This window comes from Lichenostomus cassidix, chromosome 27, assembly GCF_008360975.1.
Source record: "Lichenostomus cassidix isolate B80296 chromosome 27, HeHo_3.0, whole genome shotgun sequence".
In the NCBI taxonomy this organism is placed as follows: domain Eukaryota; kingdom Metazoa; phylum Chordata; class Aves; order Passeriformes; family Meliphagidae; genus Lichenostomus; species Lichenostomus cassidix.
In genome coordinates this window covers 6,120,498-6,140,550 of record NC_139507.1, presented here as the reverse complement: position 1 = coordinate 6,140,550, position 20,053 = coordinate 6,120,498, and the positions used below count along the sequence as shown (strand labels likewise).

Below are 20,053 nucleotides of genomic sequence, written 5' to 3'. Positions count from 1 at the left end.
AGTACTTTAAAATCCGAGTATCTGAGGCATGTAGTCCTTAGCCCAAAGGGTCTGCTTTTCTCTTCTGAGTTGATTAGGAATTGTAGCTTGTTTGTTCTTAACTATAAAATGCACTGTTTTTATCTGGAGCTTCCCAGCCAGGAGCCTGCCTATCATTCAGAATATTTTTGGTGCAGGGTTTTTTAAAACCTGTTCTTCTTTCCTGATTCACAGAAGACCCAATTACTTCTCACTTCCAATGTATTTATAGGGCTTTTTGGAACCTGCCACTTCATATTTTAATTCCAGGACTGAAAGAGCCCCTGTCAAATGCTCTTCTTCTTTGATTCCTGCCTTTCAAAGATAAAAGGCCTTACTTTGAAGGTGTCATTTCTGTTTGGCCAGATCTCTGTGCAGTTTCTCATCTATCTGATCTCTTTTGGAAGTCTAAGGATAATTTTTACCCCAAAAGGGTTTGAGGGTGACAATTGCTTTTTCAATTTAATTTCTGAAAGAAATTGCTGAGTGATGAGATCCAACTGGTGGGTCCTACAGAGGTTGGGTAACTTAATTTGAGAAAGTGTTACAAGTGAGATATTAAAAGACCCATCATGTATTAATAGTCCTGAATGCCAGGTGTATCCACATGTTCAAGGTATTCCATCCAGATAATAATTTGGATCCTGTTCTTCCACAAAGTTTGCTAGTTTTTCATAAATTCATTTTTAAACAAGGCTTGAGTATGTTGACAAATCCTCTGACCACAGTAAAGTTTGTCCTTGAGTTTATTAAGCATGAACTGACCTTTCCTGAAAGTTTGTTCTTCTTGCAGTGAGAGCCCCAGAACACAGGACACAGGACTTGTATTTTGAATACATGTGGGATTTTGTGGCGTTACTCCCATTTACTAACAGATTTGTGACAAATATTGTGTGCTTTACTGGGGCTGAGCCAGTAGAGGGAGCAGGAGTTTTCCATCAAATCTCGAATCAAATCCCGCCAAAATTCCTGTGCTGATGTGCAGGGGAGATAAAGTTACATCTTTCCACATCAAATGACCTTGTCTTCTCTTATTCAGCATAAAAAAGGTATTCTCATCTACAATTCAAAGAGAATAAACACACTAGCTTCAAAAGGAAATATAATCCCTCAATTTGATGGATTTCTTCAGCCAAATTATTGGGGAAGTGGAATGTCCATTCCAGTATGTCTGACGAAACCTTACGGATTTGCATATCTGTAGTAGTTCAAAAATCCAATCAAGTCTTTTAAGAAAATAAGGTTTATATCAGTGAGTTCAACAATTTCATCTGGAAAATAAGTAAGAAATCACTGAGATGTGTAATGACTTGGGAGTTCTCTCCTGGAAGAAGCCTGGCACCAGGAAAAACTTGGATTTCTTCCCTTAAAGCAGGATTTAAACAAAATCAGTAATTTAATCTATTAAAGTGGATATCTGGATTTTATACAAGCAAACTAAATGTAATGTTTCTCACAATTCTAGATATGTACTAAGTATTGAATGTTTCTAAGTAAATAAATTGTTTAGAAATACTCAACACATGCATGGTGATTTTGCCACTTTGCTATTTTACCTGAGTGTGTTAAATATATATCTGTTTACCTGTCATCAGAACTTGACCTGTTCCAAAAATAAGCCTCATCTTCATGTGCAGGAAAGCAAATTAAAATGGAGAAAAGTCTAAGCTAAATATAGAATCAGAGAATCCCAGAGTGGTTTGGGTTGGAAGGGACCTTAAAGCTCATCCTGTCCCATCCCCTGCCACAGGCAGGGAGGCCTTTCACTATCCCAGGCTGCTCTAAGCTCTGTCCAGCCTGGCCTTGGACGCTTCTAGGCACGGGGCAGCCACAGCTTCTATGGGCAACCTGTGCCAGGGCCTCACCACACACTGCAGTTTCCTAAGTTCTCCCAAGAGCAAAGGGATCTTACAGAGCAGGATATGAGGCTGAACACTGATTCTGTGCTCCTTGAGCAGAACACTTTTGGATATTAAACAGCTGACTACCAGCTGGAGATGTTCCTATGTTCACTCATATGGTGTGGTAGGAGCATTCCCAGAAAAAATGAAACAAACCCTACTGTATTTAGTGTCTGTTAACCAGCTCCATTTTTTTCCATCACACTCTCCTCCATGTAATTAATCCCTGTTAGTCTCAGCGTGCCTTTACTTAAATTTCTACCCAAGTTGTGAAATTTTTCCCCAGTTCCTAAAGATAAGTATTATTTATATTCAGTGTTGCTTGTCCCTGGGATGTGTTGGTACAGATTCTTGCAGTTGGTTATTATATTGATAGATGTTGAATTTGCATTGCTCCATCTCAGGATTATATTCCAGGCGTGAGTCATATTTTTATTTCTGAAAGATTTTTGTGATCAGCACTGTGTGTGTGAAGTGACTGCTTTTCCAAGACACACATTCAGCTTGGTTCACATGAAGCATCTCTTGGCTGCAGGAGGGGCCTGTGCCAGGTGTGAGGGATCCCTCTGGAATTCCATCATTACATTCTCTTTTTGGAGTTGCAATTGACCTTCCTTTTTTTTTTTTTCTTCAGGAAGAGTAAATGTCTATAACTTACTAATACTTTTAATGGAGAAATAATCTTTTCTTTGTGAGAAGATTGATTTTTAAGCTGCACCTCTTCAGAAGTTTCTCCTTTTCAGCCTCTTCTACTGCTCGCGAAAACTTCTCTCAGCATGTCTGTGAGGACTGTTTTTTTTTTTTTTAGTATCAGATGTATTTTTAGATAACTAATGGATAATTTTTGCTAAAGCTTCCATGTATAACTGACCTATTTGAAGGAATTGTGGAAATTTTTGCTGCAAGATCTTTCTGAAGTGGAAGGATTTATGTTTCCTTTTATATAATTTTCTTTTTGAGGATGAGATCAGTATAGAAACCGACCCATATTCTCCTAGCATACAAAAAACCCCCAAAATCTGAGCAAGGTAGGGACATGATTTTATAAGAAGCTTTGATAAGGTGTCTGGATCTCAGCAGAACATACTTCTTGACATCTAAATAGGTTTGAAAATATTCTGTTAGGTGAATTCAGAATTATTATCAGCCATCATTTCTCCTCTGAGACTCTGTGTGAGAACCTTAGAGACTGCTGTGTGACATTTGCGTGTCCACATCGTGGTGGTTGGTTAACTTGGGCTTGTTGTGCCATAAAATTATGTAAACTGATAAAAAGTTAACTGCTTAAAAAGACCGGGTTTTTTCCAATAAGTGGCTCTCCTTTGCACCTGCCTGGGGTCTCTGTGTCGCTCACTAGCACCACAGCCGGCGAACGAATGCAACAGGAGGAGGTAGAGGAAAAAAGCGTCAACTTTTGGAAGGTGTTGAGGCATTTTAGCATCATAGTCACTGTATGATGCTTCCCTGGATCTGTGTTAGAGTACCCTCGATAAACTAAACAAATCTGTAATTCGTACTCTGCCCAAATGACTTTCCTCGAAGACAGAGGAACTTGGATGATAAACGGATGAACTTAAGTATGTTTATGAATTGCCAAAGCCTCTTAAGCCAAATTGGTATTTTTATTTCATTAATTAGGATGTTTCCGTATTGCAGCCAGTGCCGGTTTCACCCCAGACAGATGGCTCGCTTTGTGGGGAGCCTGACAGTGAGCAAATACCACATGCCCTGTCCCTGATGAAATTTTTACTTATGTTTGTATCTCTTTTCCATTACAAGACCTGAAAATTCTCACCTCACGCTTTCAATAATTGAGCAGCAGCTGAGGTGCAAGGCACTAAAGTAAAACGTGGAATAATTTGCCTGGAGTGATTTTGTGTGGCAAGGTTTGCTCACTTTGGTTTGTTACAAACAGATAGTAATTCTCAACACTGTTAATTTAAGAAATTGCAATTTCTGAGGGACAGAGGGATGGGGAAGTGTTGGCTATGATGTGTTAGGAGAAGGGGAGAGCAAAGCCCAGAGCTGCTCCTGGAGAAACCCAGGGCTGATTCTTCTGGAGCTGTGGGATGTGGTGCCCACCTGGCACCTGCCTCAGCATTTCCCGCTCTGCTACCTTGAAGATGGCCAAAAAGATGCCTGAGTTCAGACAGGAATAACCCTCAGCGTAATTCGCAGGTGTGTTTGCATCCCTGAGCGAGGGAGGAAACACAAGGAAGGCTCGAGGTCATAACACATAAGCTCATGTCGTATCCTGGCCCAGGTAGTGCCCGTAGGTCCCTGTGGTGGTCATGTTCAATATTGGTTCATGGTCTCAAGTTTCCAGCTGTGTGACCAGGATTTGTTTGGCATGATCCGGGTCAGGAGAACACTCATCTGAGGGACAGGAGTGCAAGTGTCCTTCCAGAGCATCCCGTTAGTATGTCTAGAAAAGAAATGCCTGAATAATCCATCTGTTTTCCTAATGGACTAGATAAACCATGTGGGTTTCTGGGGGGATTGTTGTGGAATCCTAGAATCATGGAATGTCCTGAGTTCGAAGGGACCCACAGGGATCACCCAGTCCAACTCCTGGCCCTGCACAGGACAGCCCAACAATCCCACTCTATGCCTGAGCATTGTCAAAATGTTCCTGGAGCTCTGGCAGCCTTGGCGTCGAAATGTTCCTGGAGCTCTGGCAGCCTTGGGGCCATGACCATTCCCATCCTCTAGGGGAAGGACCTTTTCCTGATATCCAACCTAACCCTTCCTGGCACATCTCCAGCCGTTCCCTGAGTCCTCTCCCTGGTCCCAGGGAGCAGAGATCAGAGGTGCCCCTGTGCTGCTCCTTGGGAGGAGCTGCAGCCCCCAGTGAGGTCTGACCTCAGTCTCCTCTAGGCTGAACAAGCCAAGGGAAACTGAGCAGGGAGTCAGTGCAGGAGTTTGGAAGAGCTGCACAAATAAGCCACACTCCCTGCTAGAAAATACTGCCCAGCAAACCCCTTCACCACTGTGGCTTTTTTTTGCGTCAGATGCTGTTGCTGCAACTTTTGCCAATTACTGTCTGTTGTTGCAAAGTTAATTTCCTTGGTTGAGCTGTAAAAACCGATGGGTGCCCAAGAAGCAGCTTTTGTGATATCCCTCTGAGCTCATTTTCTGACTCACAGGTCCCTGTTTGGACAGCAGATCCGCAAGAATGTGTGTGCAGGCTTTATTTTTAATATTTGAAGAGGAGGAAGAAAAAAAAAGGTGATTAGAAACATTTACACCTTATTCATTTGGGCAGTGTGTAGAACAGCAATCCAGCTGGGAGAAGGTCTGAAGATGGAGGAGAATGTGGAGTGGTAGCTGGGAGCAGCAGTGCTTCCTTCCAAAGAGATGGAAGGGAATAAGGGCAGAGTACGAGCAGTTATCATCAAATCTGGAATACCAAAATGAGTTAGAAGGAACCTTAAAGCTCATCTCATTCCACCCCCTGCCATGGGCAGGAACACCTTTCACTAGACGGGGTTGCTCCAAGCCCCATCCAGTATGGCTTTGAACACTTCCAGTGCTGGGGCAGCCACAGCTGCTCTGGGCAACCTGTGCCAGGGCCTCACCACCCTCACAGGAAAGAATGCCTTCTCGATATCCCATCTAATCCTGCCTCCTGTCAGTGTAAAGACATTCCTCCTTGTCCTGTCCGTCCAGGCTCTTGTCCCTTCCCTCTCCAGCTCTCCTAGAGCCCCTTTAGGCCCTGGAAGAAGCTCTAAGGTCTCCCTTGAGCCTTTTCTTCTCCAGACTGAACACCCCCATTTCTCCCAGCCTGCCCTGGGGCCAGAAGAACAGTTTATTTTGCAAAGGCATAGACCAAACAAAAATGTGGTGAGTTGATAATGACACAAAACTAAAAGTCAATGAACTCAGTAGAACTTATCCGTATTTTATCTGCCCTCTGGCATAAGACTTCTTGCATCAGTTGAAATTTTTTTTCCCAGTAGCTTCAAGTCTTGCAGCCAACTCCCTTCCCTTCATAACAGCCATCCTATATAATAAAAATCATAAAAAGAAGCAGAACTCTTATCCATACCATGACATTCTAGTACTTCAGTTCTTAAAATTCATGTACCTGCTGTAGTGGCAGGGCTGGGGCTCTCCTGTGCAGGGCATTTCCTGCAGCACAGATGTCAGTGCACACTGTGGTTGAGATATATTGTGGTCAATCATTCTTTAAAAAAATTCCCTGTGAGTAATTCATGTCAGAAAAGCTTTCTGAGCACATAGTTTTGCTGCTGTTTGTGCAGATTCCCTTGCATGTAGTCTGAGTAGTATAAATGGAATTTTTCTGGAGTGGTTGGAGCAGGTGTGACAGGCAGAACCACTGAAAGCATTTGCTGTGTTACTGCTCTGCTTTGTCACAGGTTCATATTTCTCTCCTCAAGGGGGATCAAATATCAAAATCCATTTTTGGAGAAGGGGAAAATATCCCCTTCATCTCTTGTGGGCAATACTTCACTATATGCCATCAAGTAATTTAGGTAATAAAAGAGGTTACTGGTTTAATCAAACATTATATTTTTATGTGGCACTGTAAACACGGCAGAAACACAAACAATTTTGGAGGGAGGCGATGTAACTTCTGTATTGAAATTGCAGCAGAAGTATTCAGTATATACAGTGCTTGATGCACAGCACTCAGTTAGTGACCATGTATTTTAAATAAACCCTGACCTGTGCAAACCCCCAGTATGTGCAGTATTTTGTGCAGACAACTGTAACAGTGTGGATACAACTTTTTTTTTTTTTCATTGTTTGAGATGTAGCTTAACATCTGTTTGTAATTTGAGCCATTAGTTTCTTCATTCCAGGATCATCTGGTTGGTGAATGTTAGTAGTTGTCTTTGGCACTGTGACTAGTGTCCCTCTCTGTTGAGGAGGGAAAAAGAAAGTGATTCCTTGCTGAAAATGAGACTATTTTGGGGGGATTCTCGTGGGTCTTACTTGTAAATTTATTTGTTTTAACTTAGAGCTAGTTTAAAACATCCTGCTCTAGTGGGCACAGTGCTTATGTCGGTCCCTTTGACCCATAAGGGCTTAGAGAATAAACTAATTGCTTTTGGGTTTTGCCACGTGAAAATTAGTTGCCGATTTGAAAATAGATACTAAAAAAACCCACAACATTGTATTTAGTCTATTTTGATATAATTATGGAATGGCTTGGGTTGGAAGGGACCCTAAAGATCATACCATTCTACACCCCTGCCGTCAGCAGGGACACCTTCCACTGGACCAGGTTGCTCCAAGCCCTATCCAGCCTGGCATTAGACACTTCAGGGATGGGGCAGCTACAGCTGTTCTGGGCAACCTGTGCTGGTTTTTATGGACAATGAGTTACTCTTCTTACTGACCTCACCTGGACACATATGAAGGGCTCTGACATTACCCCAGCTCACAGCAACACCTTGTAGCATCACCTGCTGCACCAAGGAATGTCTGCTGTGGCTTCTTCCGGCTCAGGAGACTGTAAAAGAAATGTTAAACCAACCAAAAGGACAAATTGTCTCCTTGCTAAAGAACTTGCTTTATCATGTTTTATTTGGAATGTCATAGATATTATGAAACCAGTTTAGAGACAGTTCTCTGCTGATTATTCCTTTAAAGTTCTGAAAGATTTTTGTCTTCTCAAAAGGCAATCAAAATGTTGCCTCAGCTTTTGAAGTATTTTTAAAGCAAAATGGCTTCTGTTGTTTTTTACAGGTGTAGCCTGTGATGGTTGGCGCTGACACCAGGTTATTCCCATGGGCAGGTTGTATTTGTAATCACCCTCAAAACCTGGGCTGGCTGTTGGTGTGTGCTCTGCTCACAGTTCACAGCTCCCTCCTCTGTGTTCCTGCCATCAGTCACTGCAGGTGACTTCAGTTACGTCATGGGAGACAAAACATTCACTTGGAAATGCGAAGTTTTCTTAGGCTCTAGATGAGTTCTTTTTTTGTGGAATGCAGCTTGGGTGCCTGGGGCTGAGGCACTGGGTAACTGGGGCACTTTGCAGCCTGATCTGTGCTGTTGTTTGAGTGCATTTGTGTTTCCTTCTGCTGTACAGATTTACCTTTGGTCCACGTTTCCTTATTGATTTGATCCGTAAAAGTAAGTGCCTCAGGCTGAAGCTTTTCTTTCAGCTTGGGATGATGAGGGAAAGATGAGTCATGCAGGTAACTTGTTCCTTGCAGCTTCTCATAAACAAATCACAGAAGGATCAAAATTATGAAAAGTAAAGCTTCAAATGACCTGGTCTAAATTGGGGTTGTTGTGTGTGGGAGGTATCGAACCTGCTGAACAGGGTCCCAGTGTAGGCTGCTCTGTGAGCCTCAGGCTCTGAGGCTGAGGACACAGTTCCAAAGTACTTACTTAAAAGACAAATAAAAAACCCTTTTAGGTTAAAAAAAAAAAATAACAGCATGGATTTCTAAATTCTGCTATATGTGGCTCAAGTAGAGGACAAATGGAGATCTGTTCAAATCAAACTTTATTTTCTTTTTTGGCACCCTAAGTGTTTTCACTGTTTACAGACTGACATGGAATTACAGAAAATGATGCAGAGATTGATTTGTTCTTGTACTACCGGGAGTAATAAGGAATCTGTAGACTGAACTGTGCAGCCAGTCAGTATCTCTCTGTCCTTTAATGGAGATGAATAAATATAATTACTGCCCTCATAATGCCTGATGTCAATTAAGAAGAAAGGATTGAGTTTGGTTGTGTAACATACTGGAGTGTTCTGGCTAACCTAAATACGAGATGCAGCTATTGCAAAGACTTAATTTTCACTAATTGCTCAAGCAATTAGTGTGACTTTGCAAATGTAAGAAGAGTTAGGTATAAAGATAATGCTATTTTTATGTAAGACCAGATCCACAATAACAGTGAATGTGCATAAATTATTATTTTTCCTTGTTACCTTCTCCTCTCCACCCCCCAAGAAGCTGAACACACAGTAGTATTATACTGTGTGTATAATTTAGGAATTGTGTGGATCTTCTTAAACCACAGGTGAGAGATTCTTTGGTCCTTACAAAACAAAATATGTATGTTTGAAGTGGGCTTTTTACCTGGATAGCGCAGTTTGCATTTAGCATAGACTGCAAAAATACTCCATTCCTTTTGGATGGTGAATTCAATGCGTGGGACAGATATTTCTGGAGCCCTTTGGGTAGAAGTCCAGCAAAGTTCGCCGCAAGAAAAGACTTCTGCATCTAAATGAGAATTAGTAAAATCAGGTTGTGGTCTCCCAGAGCAAGAGTATGTGGAAGAGAGGCAACTACATGCCTGAATGCTGAGCATGGTGTGACACTGCAGGGAGAAACTGTGGATGTGGTTGCCCTTTAGCCCACTGCCTTAAAATTTGGTCCCCAGGTGTCACCAGCGCTTTAATCTAGGCACAATAGAGTGCCAAAAGCACTGGGATTGTGTGTACAGAGCCAGCTGTAAAGGAAGGAAGTAATTTGCTTTAAAAGGCAGTCATTGATGCTGCTTGTGCCATGTTTCCTGCCCAGCCAAGAGTGGTGCAAGGGAAGCAGGTCCATGTGCTGGGAGTGTGCTGGGGACTGTGTGAGGTCATGGGTGTTATGCAAATACCCCGACTTACCAGCCAACCCAAGGCTGCTGTTCTGTCCATAAATGTCACTGTGGGGATTAGGTGTCAGAGGCCTCATCTCTCCAGAATTGAGCTCTCCCAGGCAAGCAGCTGGGCCATATCAGTGCAGGGATGCAGCTGGATTACAGGGTGTGTTACTGGATAAGCTGTTTAGTTGCATTAAAAGGAATGGATTTTTTCTGGTGATCTTGGGAGAGCAGTGACTGGGGTGTTATTTGAGGCCATATTATTTACTGGAGATTTTCCCCTGCCTCTTGCCACTAGCATCCGCAAAGGTGGTGAAGTAGGTGAGTTACATTTGAAAGAGCAGGACTGCAGCATGCTCATGTTTTACAGTGTGAGCTACCTCAGTATTGATTCTTCAGGGCTATTTAAATTGAGAAACACCATGAACTGACTGTGAAAATTTCTGAAATCTATGTTTAAAGCCTGTGTAAACAGCTTAAAGATGTGTATGCTCTGGCAGCATGAGGGAGCACAGGGGGATACATGTTTTCCTGACAGTTTCCTATTCAGCTTGTTCCTAGTTAAATATACGTTTGCTCACAAAGCAGAGGATGAGAGAATTGAGAAGCTGATGCTCTGTCTGCTTTTATTCATGTAAGCAGTTGCATTTCTGTGGTGGTTACAGTGTCACTCAAATGATGACTCGGTGGGTTTTGCCACATTACACATACGCTGATTAAGTAAATTTTCCTAGTTGACTTCCTCCAGAAGTTCACAGTTTCTTGTCCCTGCTGTAATTCCCCCAGCAAGGCCATGTCCTGCTTCCCCTGACTTTTCCTTGCACAGTTTCCCAGTATGGTGAGATTTTAGCTCACCTCTCACAGATTCTGGGTTTGAATTTTGTGCTGTCTGCTGTTGTCACCTGCCTCCGTGGTGGTGAGAAGCAGACAGAGATGCGAAAACAACATCCTTTAACCAATTTTTAATTTTTTTTTTCTCCATCCCCCAAGAAAAGTGGTGGGTTTTTGCCATAAGGAAATTATTTTTTACTTTCAGTTATTCTATAATAATTTGCATTCAGGCCGTTGATTATTTGCCATATCAATAGCGTCTCATTTCTGATGCCATTTTCTCTCTCTCTAAGAATATTTATTTGTAGGTTTTTTTGTCTTCTCTTTAACTGAGAAGGGATTTTTTTGTTACTGTGCACGTTAGAGGAGAAGCTGGGTATTGATCCATGCTCCATGACTTGCATTTCTTTGAGGAACAGGTTTCTTACTACACAAAATTCGCTTTCAGACAGAGAGCTTACTCAGCAGAATCTGCTGGAATATCAATACAAGATAAGTTCTTTGTTTCTAAAATGGTTTTCTTTTACTCTGGCACCTTTTTGCCCTTGTCCGTGACTATTTCCTTCTCCTTGAAAAATGCTGGAATAAAAGGAAATATTCCTTACCTTCCAGGATATGAAGAATCCCCAACATCATTTTAATTGGCAAAAAAATGTTTATAGGCCATCACAGATAATGCACTAGTCCTAGATTGATTGTACCTCCTGGCTGATAAATAAAAAAAATATTACTATAAAGAGCTTCTATAATTGTATTCATTAGTGAGATTTATGTCAGGTCTCTGCAAAGCAGATTTTTGTTGGGTCTTTGCATCTGATGCAGCAGCAACTCGGTCTGGTGCTGCAGTAACAGGGATGTGGCACTGGCAATCAGAGAGCGCAGGATCATGGAGTAGTTTCAGTGGGAAGGGACCTTGAAGCCCATCCAGTTCCACCCCCTGCCATGGGCATCCACTAGATCAGCTTGCTCCAAGCCCCATCCAACCTGGCCCTGTGTGGCTAGCACAGGTCTTTCTCGTGAGAACATTCTGCTGTGTTTCATAAACGAAGATAAAGTCTGGATGTTTTTCAAACAGTGTCTCGAGACTTGGACAGTTCAGGCCTGGCCAATTAGGCCTAGGGGGAGGTTTCTGACTGACCAATCTGGGCGACCTCTGAAAAGTCTATATATATATAGAAATCAAAATAATAAACGCTTTTTCTTGCTACACTGAGAACTGGGGACCTTTTCTCTGCTAGCGGCTCAACAGCGACAGCCCTGGACATTGCCAGGGATGAGGAGTCCACAACCTCTGTAGTGACCAAGAGAGCATGCACCAATGCTTTGCTCTCCGTCCACTGGCTTCTTTGGGCCCTTTTGTGTTGATCTTAACTAAGTTCAGTATTTTTCTGTACTTGGGATGAGCCTTTCATTGTGATGCAGCGTTTGCAGGATTAGCTTTGGACTGTGCAGTGCCGCAAAATGACACCTAAAATTAATGTAGGAATATCTAGAGTTAGTCCTATGGATAGAAATCTGGTGCTGACGCAAAATGTTGTTGCAGATCCTGAATTGCTTTTCCTTTTTAATTTGATCTTGGGCAGAATTTCCTCAATATTTATTTCTCTTAAGTCCCTGTCTCTGTGTGTTTGTACATGTGTGTGGATCTATAGTGCTGCTGCTGTTGAGAAGGGTCTGGGAAATCATTTTTAGAAGTAATTACTCATTCTTCCAACTAAATAGAACTGTTAATCTCTCTTTTTATTTTATTCTCTAATTGCCCAAAGTAGGAGAGCAAGTGGTGATTAAAGGCCATAAATTGTGACTCTGTATCTGGGAAGGTTTTTCTGTTGCGGTGTAGAGCCACAGGATCTGTCATAATGATGATTCCTGAGGATGTTTAGGTTGCATTATTTCTACTGTTGTGTTTAGGCATAACTTTTAAAATTTAGTGATTTGCATTCCAGGAGGTGACCGACTTGAAAAGGGATTTTGGTTACTTTTGGTGGAAATAACTTTGATAACTAATAGTAATGTGTTTCTGGAAAGCACTGATCGTGCTTTCAGTGGAGATGGGATTGAGAATTAATTCCACTGCAGTATGAGAGTGCAGAATGCAGCATGAGCTGCTGATGGAAAATAATACCCAGTTAGACCTGTGAGAAAACAGTGAAATGCTGAGAAATAAAAAGTTTTCAGATGGGATTTTTGGTTTTGTTTTTCCCTTAGTTATCCTACTGTCATTTCAGTGGCTGACTCATTCAGACTCAGACAGTAGTTAAGCGACTTTTTTAGTACTAAATCCCTCATCATTTACTAAATGATCTTTAAGGTCTTTTCCAGCCCTCACCATTCCGTGACCATTATTGGAGAGTGAGTTTTCAGACCAGTCTGTCTCAGTACATTTAATTTTGAAACTACCACAGTGATTATTATATGCACATGTAAATAGAGCTGGATGATCTCCTTTAATAGGACCAGTGCTGCTACAAATGTGCAGGAATGCTCTGCCAAAAATCCATTTCCTGTATAAGTCATAGATGAATTGGTAAGGTGAACCAAGGTAGTTGAATTAAATGCATTGGGTTGGTGGAGTGTTGTGGTCCACAGGTGGAAGCAGGGACTGATACCATCACTGTGATTGATTGCCTCTGTGAGCTTGGGAAAGTCACTTGAGAAGCATCAGCAGTGCCAACGCCTCAGTTTTACGTGGCAAAATTAATGTTTTGGTAGCTGTGAAACTGTTTGAAGGTGTGGGAAGGATGCACCAGCCATAGCAGCTCTAACTATAAAATATGATGTAGTAGGATTTTATGAGAAAAAAGGTTTAAGTTTTAAAAACAGGGTTAACTTAAGCCTTTGCCAGTACTTGGGATATTTCACTTGGGATTTTAGTAGATTGTGCTTGTGCTTTCATAGAATCATTAAGGTTGGAAAATATCACCAAGATCATTAAGTCCAGCCTTTGACCTAATCCCACCATGCCCACTAAACCATGTCACCAAGTACCACATTCAGTCATTTTTGGAGCACTTCCAGGGATGGTGACTGCCGCCCTGCCCTGGGCAGCCCCTTCCAGTGCTTAACCATTCTTTCAGTGAAGCAATTTTCCTTAATAGCTAACCTGAACTTCTGCTGGCACAACTTGAGGCCATTTCCTCTTGTCCTATTGCTTGTTACCAGAGGGAGAAGAGACCAGCCCATTAATAAATTCTTTTCCCTATTCCCTTACCATCACGGTGCAGGGACTGCTGAGTGCTGGCAGCAGGCTCAACTATTTTGAGCTTCAGTCACTTGTACCAATTTCTCAACTAATTTTAGGACAGATGACCACTAAGCTGTTCTAAAAATGCTGTTTCAACTTTTAATTAGAGGGACACATACAAATGCAAAGGCAAAATTTGCCCTATGAAATAGGTAACTTTAGTGGTAGCAGTTAAAAAAATAATACGATATAGAGTGCTAATTGCTTTTACTTAATTACATTTTAACATCATCAAAAGGAATAATTAGTATATCTATCATGCCTTTTATTTAAAACTGTATATATTTGTGGTTGCTGAAGGTCTCAGACAGCCCCATAAGAGTCTGCAAGTATTTTATAATTTGCAGATGGAGAGTGACAGCTTGTGAAGTCAGTGATGACAGGGAGGAAATTCAGAAGTCAGTCATGGCTAAGCCGCCTTCCCTTGTCCCCTTCCCTCATGCCCAACACATGTCCACTTCCCCCCAGACACCAGAGCTCACATTACCAAACAAAGGGTTCCCCCTGCATTTTGAATGAGTTTTAAAAAGTGAATGACTGACCTCTCTGTAGAGTTATTCCTTACTATTTGAAAATATTCTGCTCATTTTTATGTTTTCCTATCTCTTTCCCCACCCCAATACATATTTATTATTACACTTACTCAGATTGGAAGGTGAAACACCCCATAACTCATTCTGTTTGTGACACCAGATTTAATTCTGTGTTAATTCAGTTTGACACTAACATCTCCTTATATCAGAATACAGGAGATCACATCTTCCAAAGGGTCAGAATGACATTTTGTTGTGCTGCAAGAAAAGAAACAGTTTGTGCTTCAATGTCAGTGAAAGCGTATTTATTTTCATACGTGTTTGCTTAACTTTTAGCACTGGACTATGTGTTAGGCAATAAGGATAATGGAAGCTGTTTTCCCCCATTGTCCCCCTGCACTCTGACACTCCTACCAGGGAGTTATTTTCGCAGGGGTAGATGTTTTATTCTATTAGTAATTTAACGCAGTTCTTAAAAATTTTAATTATCGTATATCGTAGTAATTCATATCATACTGATTTTAATCATAACACTGCAATAATGCTATTTCTAACCATAACTGATTTTTACCACAATACTAATTTTATAGCAACAACAATAATAAAAAAATAGTTTACCAATATAATTACTTGCTGCATGATAATAATTTGTGATGGTGGTGCATGTTGTTTTTTGAGGCAGAAAAATACTCGCAAACTAAATAATCAGGAAGGACTTTTGATTAAAATAACTTTTCAGTCCCAGACAGGGCATCCTCTACTCTCCTGCTCCAGCTGGGGAGCAGTTTGCCCCTTTCCAGGCACATCTCACCCTGGAAGAGCAGCAGGCAGATCATTTGGCACGTGTCATTCCTTACCAGGCTGGAATCCATCGGGAATGCTGAGAACAAGATTTGCAACTCCCTCTCCTACGCCGGCATCACTGCGGCGGCTTCCAGGGTCAGACTCAGCACTGGCTCCTGCAGCGGCGGTGCCGGCAGCTCCAGGATCCTCCCGGTAGGCTCTAGCCCCTGGAGCTGTTTGATTTTTTTATTTTGGGTTTTTTCCCTGTGTCTGTGTTTTGGGAGCACAATGGCAGTTGGGAGCAACATCTGCAGACACTGTGCCGTGTACACAGACCTTCCCTTCTGCAGGAATGCTGGGCTGGAATTGGATCCGTCCCTAACGGCTTGACTGTCTTTGTGTGAGTCTTCCACCTTTTCCAGATACAATTCTGATACGATATGGATTTAAACTATTGATTTAGCAGCTCTTACAGTGGAGTGTGCTCTGCCAGTTGCTGTGAGAGCAGCAGCACATCCCATGCAGTCGGTTCCTGCCGCAGATTTCCCAGCATGCGTGGAGCAGCCTCGCCCACCCTTAGATTCTTCTGCTTTAAAAATTGCTTTGTCAGATCAAAGATCGGGGGAGACATTTAGTCACAGTGTGGGTTTTAAACGCCTTTTTAATTAAATAGGAAGCCAGGAGTATTGGGCTGCTGGCACTTGGTTTTATATAAAACTTGTTAGGTTTGCCTTTAACAAGAACACCTGACAGGAGGTTCTGGTGGAGGTGATGCCAGAGGTGCTGTGGGATTTACTGACATCGGATGTGCTGGTGCAGATGCATCTGGCTCCTGTTTGCAGCCCTCTCATACTAATTGTGGTGCTTTGTGCAGGGGATTTATTTAGGAATGCTGAAACCTGGGGATTTTCTTTCCCTGTCAGAGCAGTCAGTTCAAAGAATCCGATTGTGTGTATTGGGGAAGATGTGTTGTGTCACTGGTTTTAATGGAGAGCTGGTGGGATAGGGATGGGGGGAGAAGAGGAAGCCGGAGTGTTTCTCCGGCCTGGCTACAGGAGGAGAGGCTGCTCTGCTGAAGCTCTGACTAATCACGATCTTTGAGATCCCTTAATCTCTTTGTAACTGAGAGAAAGAGTTAATAGCCATGACTATTCACTCTGTTCTTGCCACAGAATCAGGCGCTCAGAAGCCTTGTTGGGATGGATGGATGGATGCTGGACACTGACGAGACAGCAGCTTTCAAAAACTAAAATAACATGTATGAGTGAATGGATTTTCTTAACACTGAGATTTTAAAAACATTCACAAAAATTTTCCTCCCTCTCATGGTGAGATGCAAGAGAATATGAATTACTGAGTCAATATATATGTACTATATTATCCACTTCCCTTGTGGAATTTGAATATTTTCTCTTTTGCCTGACAACTTCTGTAGAAGCTTCTTAAGGTTCATCTCAGTCTGTGCTGATTTTTATTTTAAATTAACACAGATAGCTGTGTTCTCTAGCAATGATTTCACAACCGATTTACTTCGGGTGACCTCTTTTAGCTATTGAGTTGAAGGATTTGTCAATAACTTTGGTGTTCCAACACATTGGCAGTCGTTACAGCAACTGAGTTGATTGAACTTCAGGAGTGATACTGTCTCCAAACTGTTGTCTGAATGTCTATACATAATAGCTATTGCTAAAGCAAATACTAACAACTACCTAAAGTCACGCATAAATAAAATAACTAGGAGTGTTGTTGCAATGACAGAGTCCTGATGCACACACAGAGGTGGATATGAATATGAGCACTTGGAAGTTCAAAAAAAGTGAAAATTAATACTCCCTTAGAAATGGTAGTCTCCCCTTTTTTGTGTGAACAGTGAGATAACTCCATAATTATGTGTGGTTCCCTGCAAACCTTGCTTCTCCACTGCCAGGAGCAGATTGTGCTCAACGTGTGGATTTGTAGTGAAGACAAAAAGAATTAAGAAGTTCAGTTGTTCTGCTCTTAACTGTGGCTGTTTCTTTCCCTCCATGGTTTCCCCCAAGCTCTACCTTTGCTGCAGCCGTACCAAATGCAGCAGAAGTTGTATGCTGACTGAAGATTTAATGTCTGCTGAGTCATCTGATTTATTTTTTCCCTTCCCACCCTCTAAATGCATTTTGGAAATTATTTTACTGTGAGCTTTCTTTCCCTCTTAATATGCTGCATAATTTGCAGGGAGATCCATCCCAGATTCTGATTCCTGTGTAGCTGCTCCCCTTCTCTAATGTAATGGCTTTGGTAGCCTGTTGTCACTATTTTTTGTACCACCATTGAGTGTTAGAGCATGTTGGGGAGCAGGACCCCAGATCTGCTGCCCTCAGCACTCTGCCTTGGCCAAGGCTTGTTCTCAAGGCAGGGTTTGATACACCTAGGTAACTGTACAGCAGAGGTGTTGTCTGTCCAAGTGATTAAAGAGATTGATTCATAGAATCATCAGAGGTCTCAGGATGGGTTGGGTTGGAAGGGACCTTAAAGTTTATCCAGTTCCACCCACTAAGCCCCATCTAGCTTGGTGTTGAACACTTCCAAGGATGGTGAAGCTTTCAGGGATGGAATTTGTCTTTTGCTGATGATCATGTGTCTTTGGATAAATACAGGGTTTTATTCCTGATTTTAATACTGGGACATTTTAAAATGTTTAGTCCTTATAATTATTTTTCATTTGGATTTATAGTTGGAGCTCAAAGGGTTTTTGTTTTCTCTGTGACTTAGAGGTTGCCTGTGGTGGCTCATAGCCAAGGGCCATTAGGGATGATGATAATGATAATGATAGTGATATCCATGTGCACAGCAATACCCAAACCAACACTGGGTGTTACCAGCAAAAATATAGAGTCAGGGCTCTGTTAATGTTGTGGACTGTAGGATCGCTCAGTGCAGCTAATCCCAAGAGGGCATCTCCGGGCTAATAAAAGCTCCTACAGACACATCCCAGTAGCAGTTATATTTGCAGTGTGACATCCTTCTGGCAACCAGAATGGAAAAGGGAGCTGGGAAAGTGTCTTGGTCTGTGGTCTCACTGGCACCTGGCTTATCGGGGTGGGTGCAGCTGATTTAAAACCAGGATACTGGGCTGGTGTAGCCAGATGACCTTCACATGCAGCTGCTGTGTCAGCAGGGAAATACGCAAAGGTGACAGAAATGGCCTGGCTGGCACCTGTTCAAGGTGCCTGAGCATTGCTTGCTTCAGGGAAACTGAGGGCTGGAAGTCTTTAACCAAGAGAAGAGGGAACAAAAATTCTCTCCTGGCCTTGGCTGTGGTTCCTCTTTTTTGGGGGGTGAGGGTAGACTGAAACTTTTAGACCCCATTTTAGTTCTACTCTTGTGCTGCAGTTCACAATTTCACTTCAAGCCAGACATAGCACACATATAGCAGGAGGTGATAAAGTTAAATAACTTTATGTCATAACAGGAACCTCCAACAAATAACTTCTATAGAGCAATCCAGAGATATAAATATATCAGAATACAGTTGCTTTTAGTATCATCAAAACATATCAATGCTAAACCAACTATTGAGTTTTTAAATAGCTATTAAGAATTCAGTTATTTCAAAACTATTTTTAAAGATTTTAAAAGCTTCCCCTTCCTCTGCCATCAGGGGTAGGAACTGCTGAAATACATCCTGGTTTTGCTTTTTCCCAATCTGCAGAGCTGGGCTTCTTTTTGCTGTCAGTGGCCAGAAACCCCATGTACTCGAGCATCTGTATTGATGGGTGTATCTATTGTTTCTAATTTGGTCAGTTGATCAATGAAGAGCACCCTGTAATTAATTGTATAATATTGTACACAGTGTCCCACTCTGCATTTATCCAGATGGATTTGGAATTTGTTAAGTGTAGCTGCTTTTCTAAACAGTTTGAAGAGGATATAATGAGAGGTTTTGTTCTTCCCAGCCTGCCTGGTTTTTAGCAGACAAATAATTTTAAAGGGACACAATTTCAAATTTCATACATCAATTTTTTTTCTTTTTTGTGGATCTCTTTATTCCAATGCTTAATATTTTTATGTTATGGTATAACAGTCCAAAGTGAAGAAACTCACTGAAAATGCACAGTTTGGTTTTTATTTCATTCAGATGTCTGTGGGATCAATAGGAGCAAGTGAAACCTTCCTTCTCTCCTGAGGACCTCACCGATTTCAATGCAATGAGCTGGGGAAAAGGTGGAAGGAGCAGCAGTGTCAGGCAGCAGTTTTCCCAGTTTCAGTCTTCCAGAGGGACCTTTTGTCCTGCTGTTCCTCTGAGATAGATGATGGGACTCAAGGAAAAGTTGAACCTGCCTGACCTGTCCACTATGATGTTCTACTTGTGCTGTTTTGGTTCTCATGCAGATGGAGGGAACGAGGAGCCACCAGACCGAAGACAGGCAAGTGTAGACTCCCGTCAGAGCCGAGCTGGGCAAGGTAAAACCTGGGTGTTGTTCTGCCTTGGGAACTCGTCTCATTTGTTTACCTTTGATACCTCCCACGTGTTGTGTTTCTCGACAAACTGCATGACCTGACAGACTTTGTACGCATTATTATCCACATAGGTACCAGTGTACTGAGATTCACAAACCAGATAATCTTTGAGTGGCTGAAGGAGTTTAACATAATTCCTGATGCAGCACAGGTGGACCTGCAGTGCACTGTATCTCCATACTGCAGCCAGAGGGACAGAGCGTTCTGCTGTTGGAGCTGGTGGTGCTGGAATTCTTCAGCACATACCAGCCCAAACTAACACTTGGTTTCCAAGCTTTTACTTGCCTTACCCCTGATGCCAAAGAGGGAACCTGGCAGGTTCACCATAACCATATTATCCTTCCCCTAGCCCTGGGATGTGATGGAGAAGGACCTGTGTGTACCTTCCAGGGGGCTGAACAGCCCCTGTTACGTCTTTTGCTTTGGTTTGTTTCATCCTACAGGAAGAGGCCAAAAGGTCCAAGGAAGGGAGTGCTGAAAACAGGGTTTATATTCTTTAAATAACAATTCTACAGACTTTTCTGTTGACTACCTATCACTCAGAGTAGGTTTGGTGGTTGGTTAACACCATAGAGAGAGCCCTGTAATGGGGATTCCTGTCCCTGACAGCAGCAGCTCTTAGATCTGTACTGCTTTACGTGTCCTTTGAAGAGGCTTTACTTAGTTTTAAG

The 20,053-nt window shown here is 42.1% G+C and overlaps 1 protein-coding gene across 9 annotated transcripts in view; it reads left to right on the top strand.

The window, feature by feature from the left end:
- TANC2 (tetratricopeptide repeat, ankyrin repeat and coiled-coil containing 2) overlaps positions 1 to 20,053 on the top strand; it is a 131,856-nt gene that overhangs the window by 8,829 nt on the left and 102,974 nt on the right. For 6 of the 9 annotated variants that reach the window (XM_085039995.1, XM_085039994.1, XM_085039992.1 and 3 more), the window contains exon 3: positions 19,254 to 19,325. The exons of the other annotated variants lie outside the window; for them this stretch is intronic. In XM_085039995.1, coding sequence (XP_084896121.1) covers positions 19,254 to 19,325 — 72 coding nt within the window. The remainder of the gene's footprint in view (positions 1 to 19,253; positions 19,326 to 20,053) is intronic. 9 annotated transcript variants of the gene reach the window in all.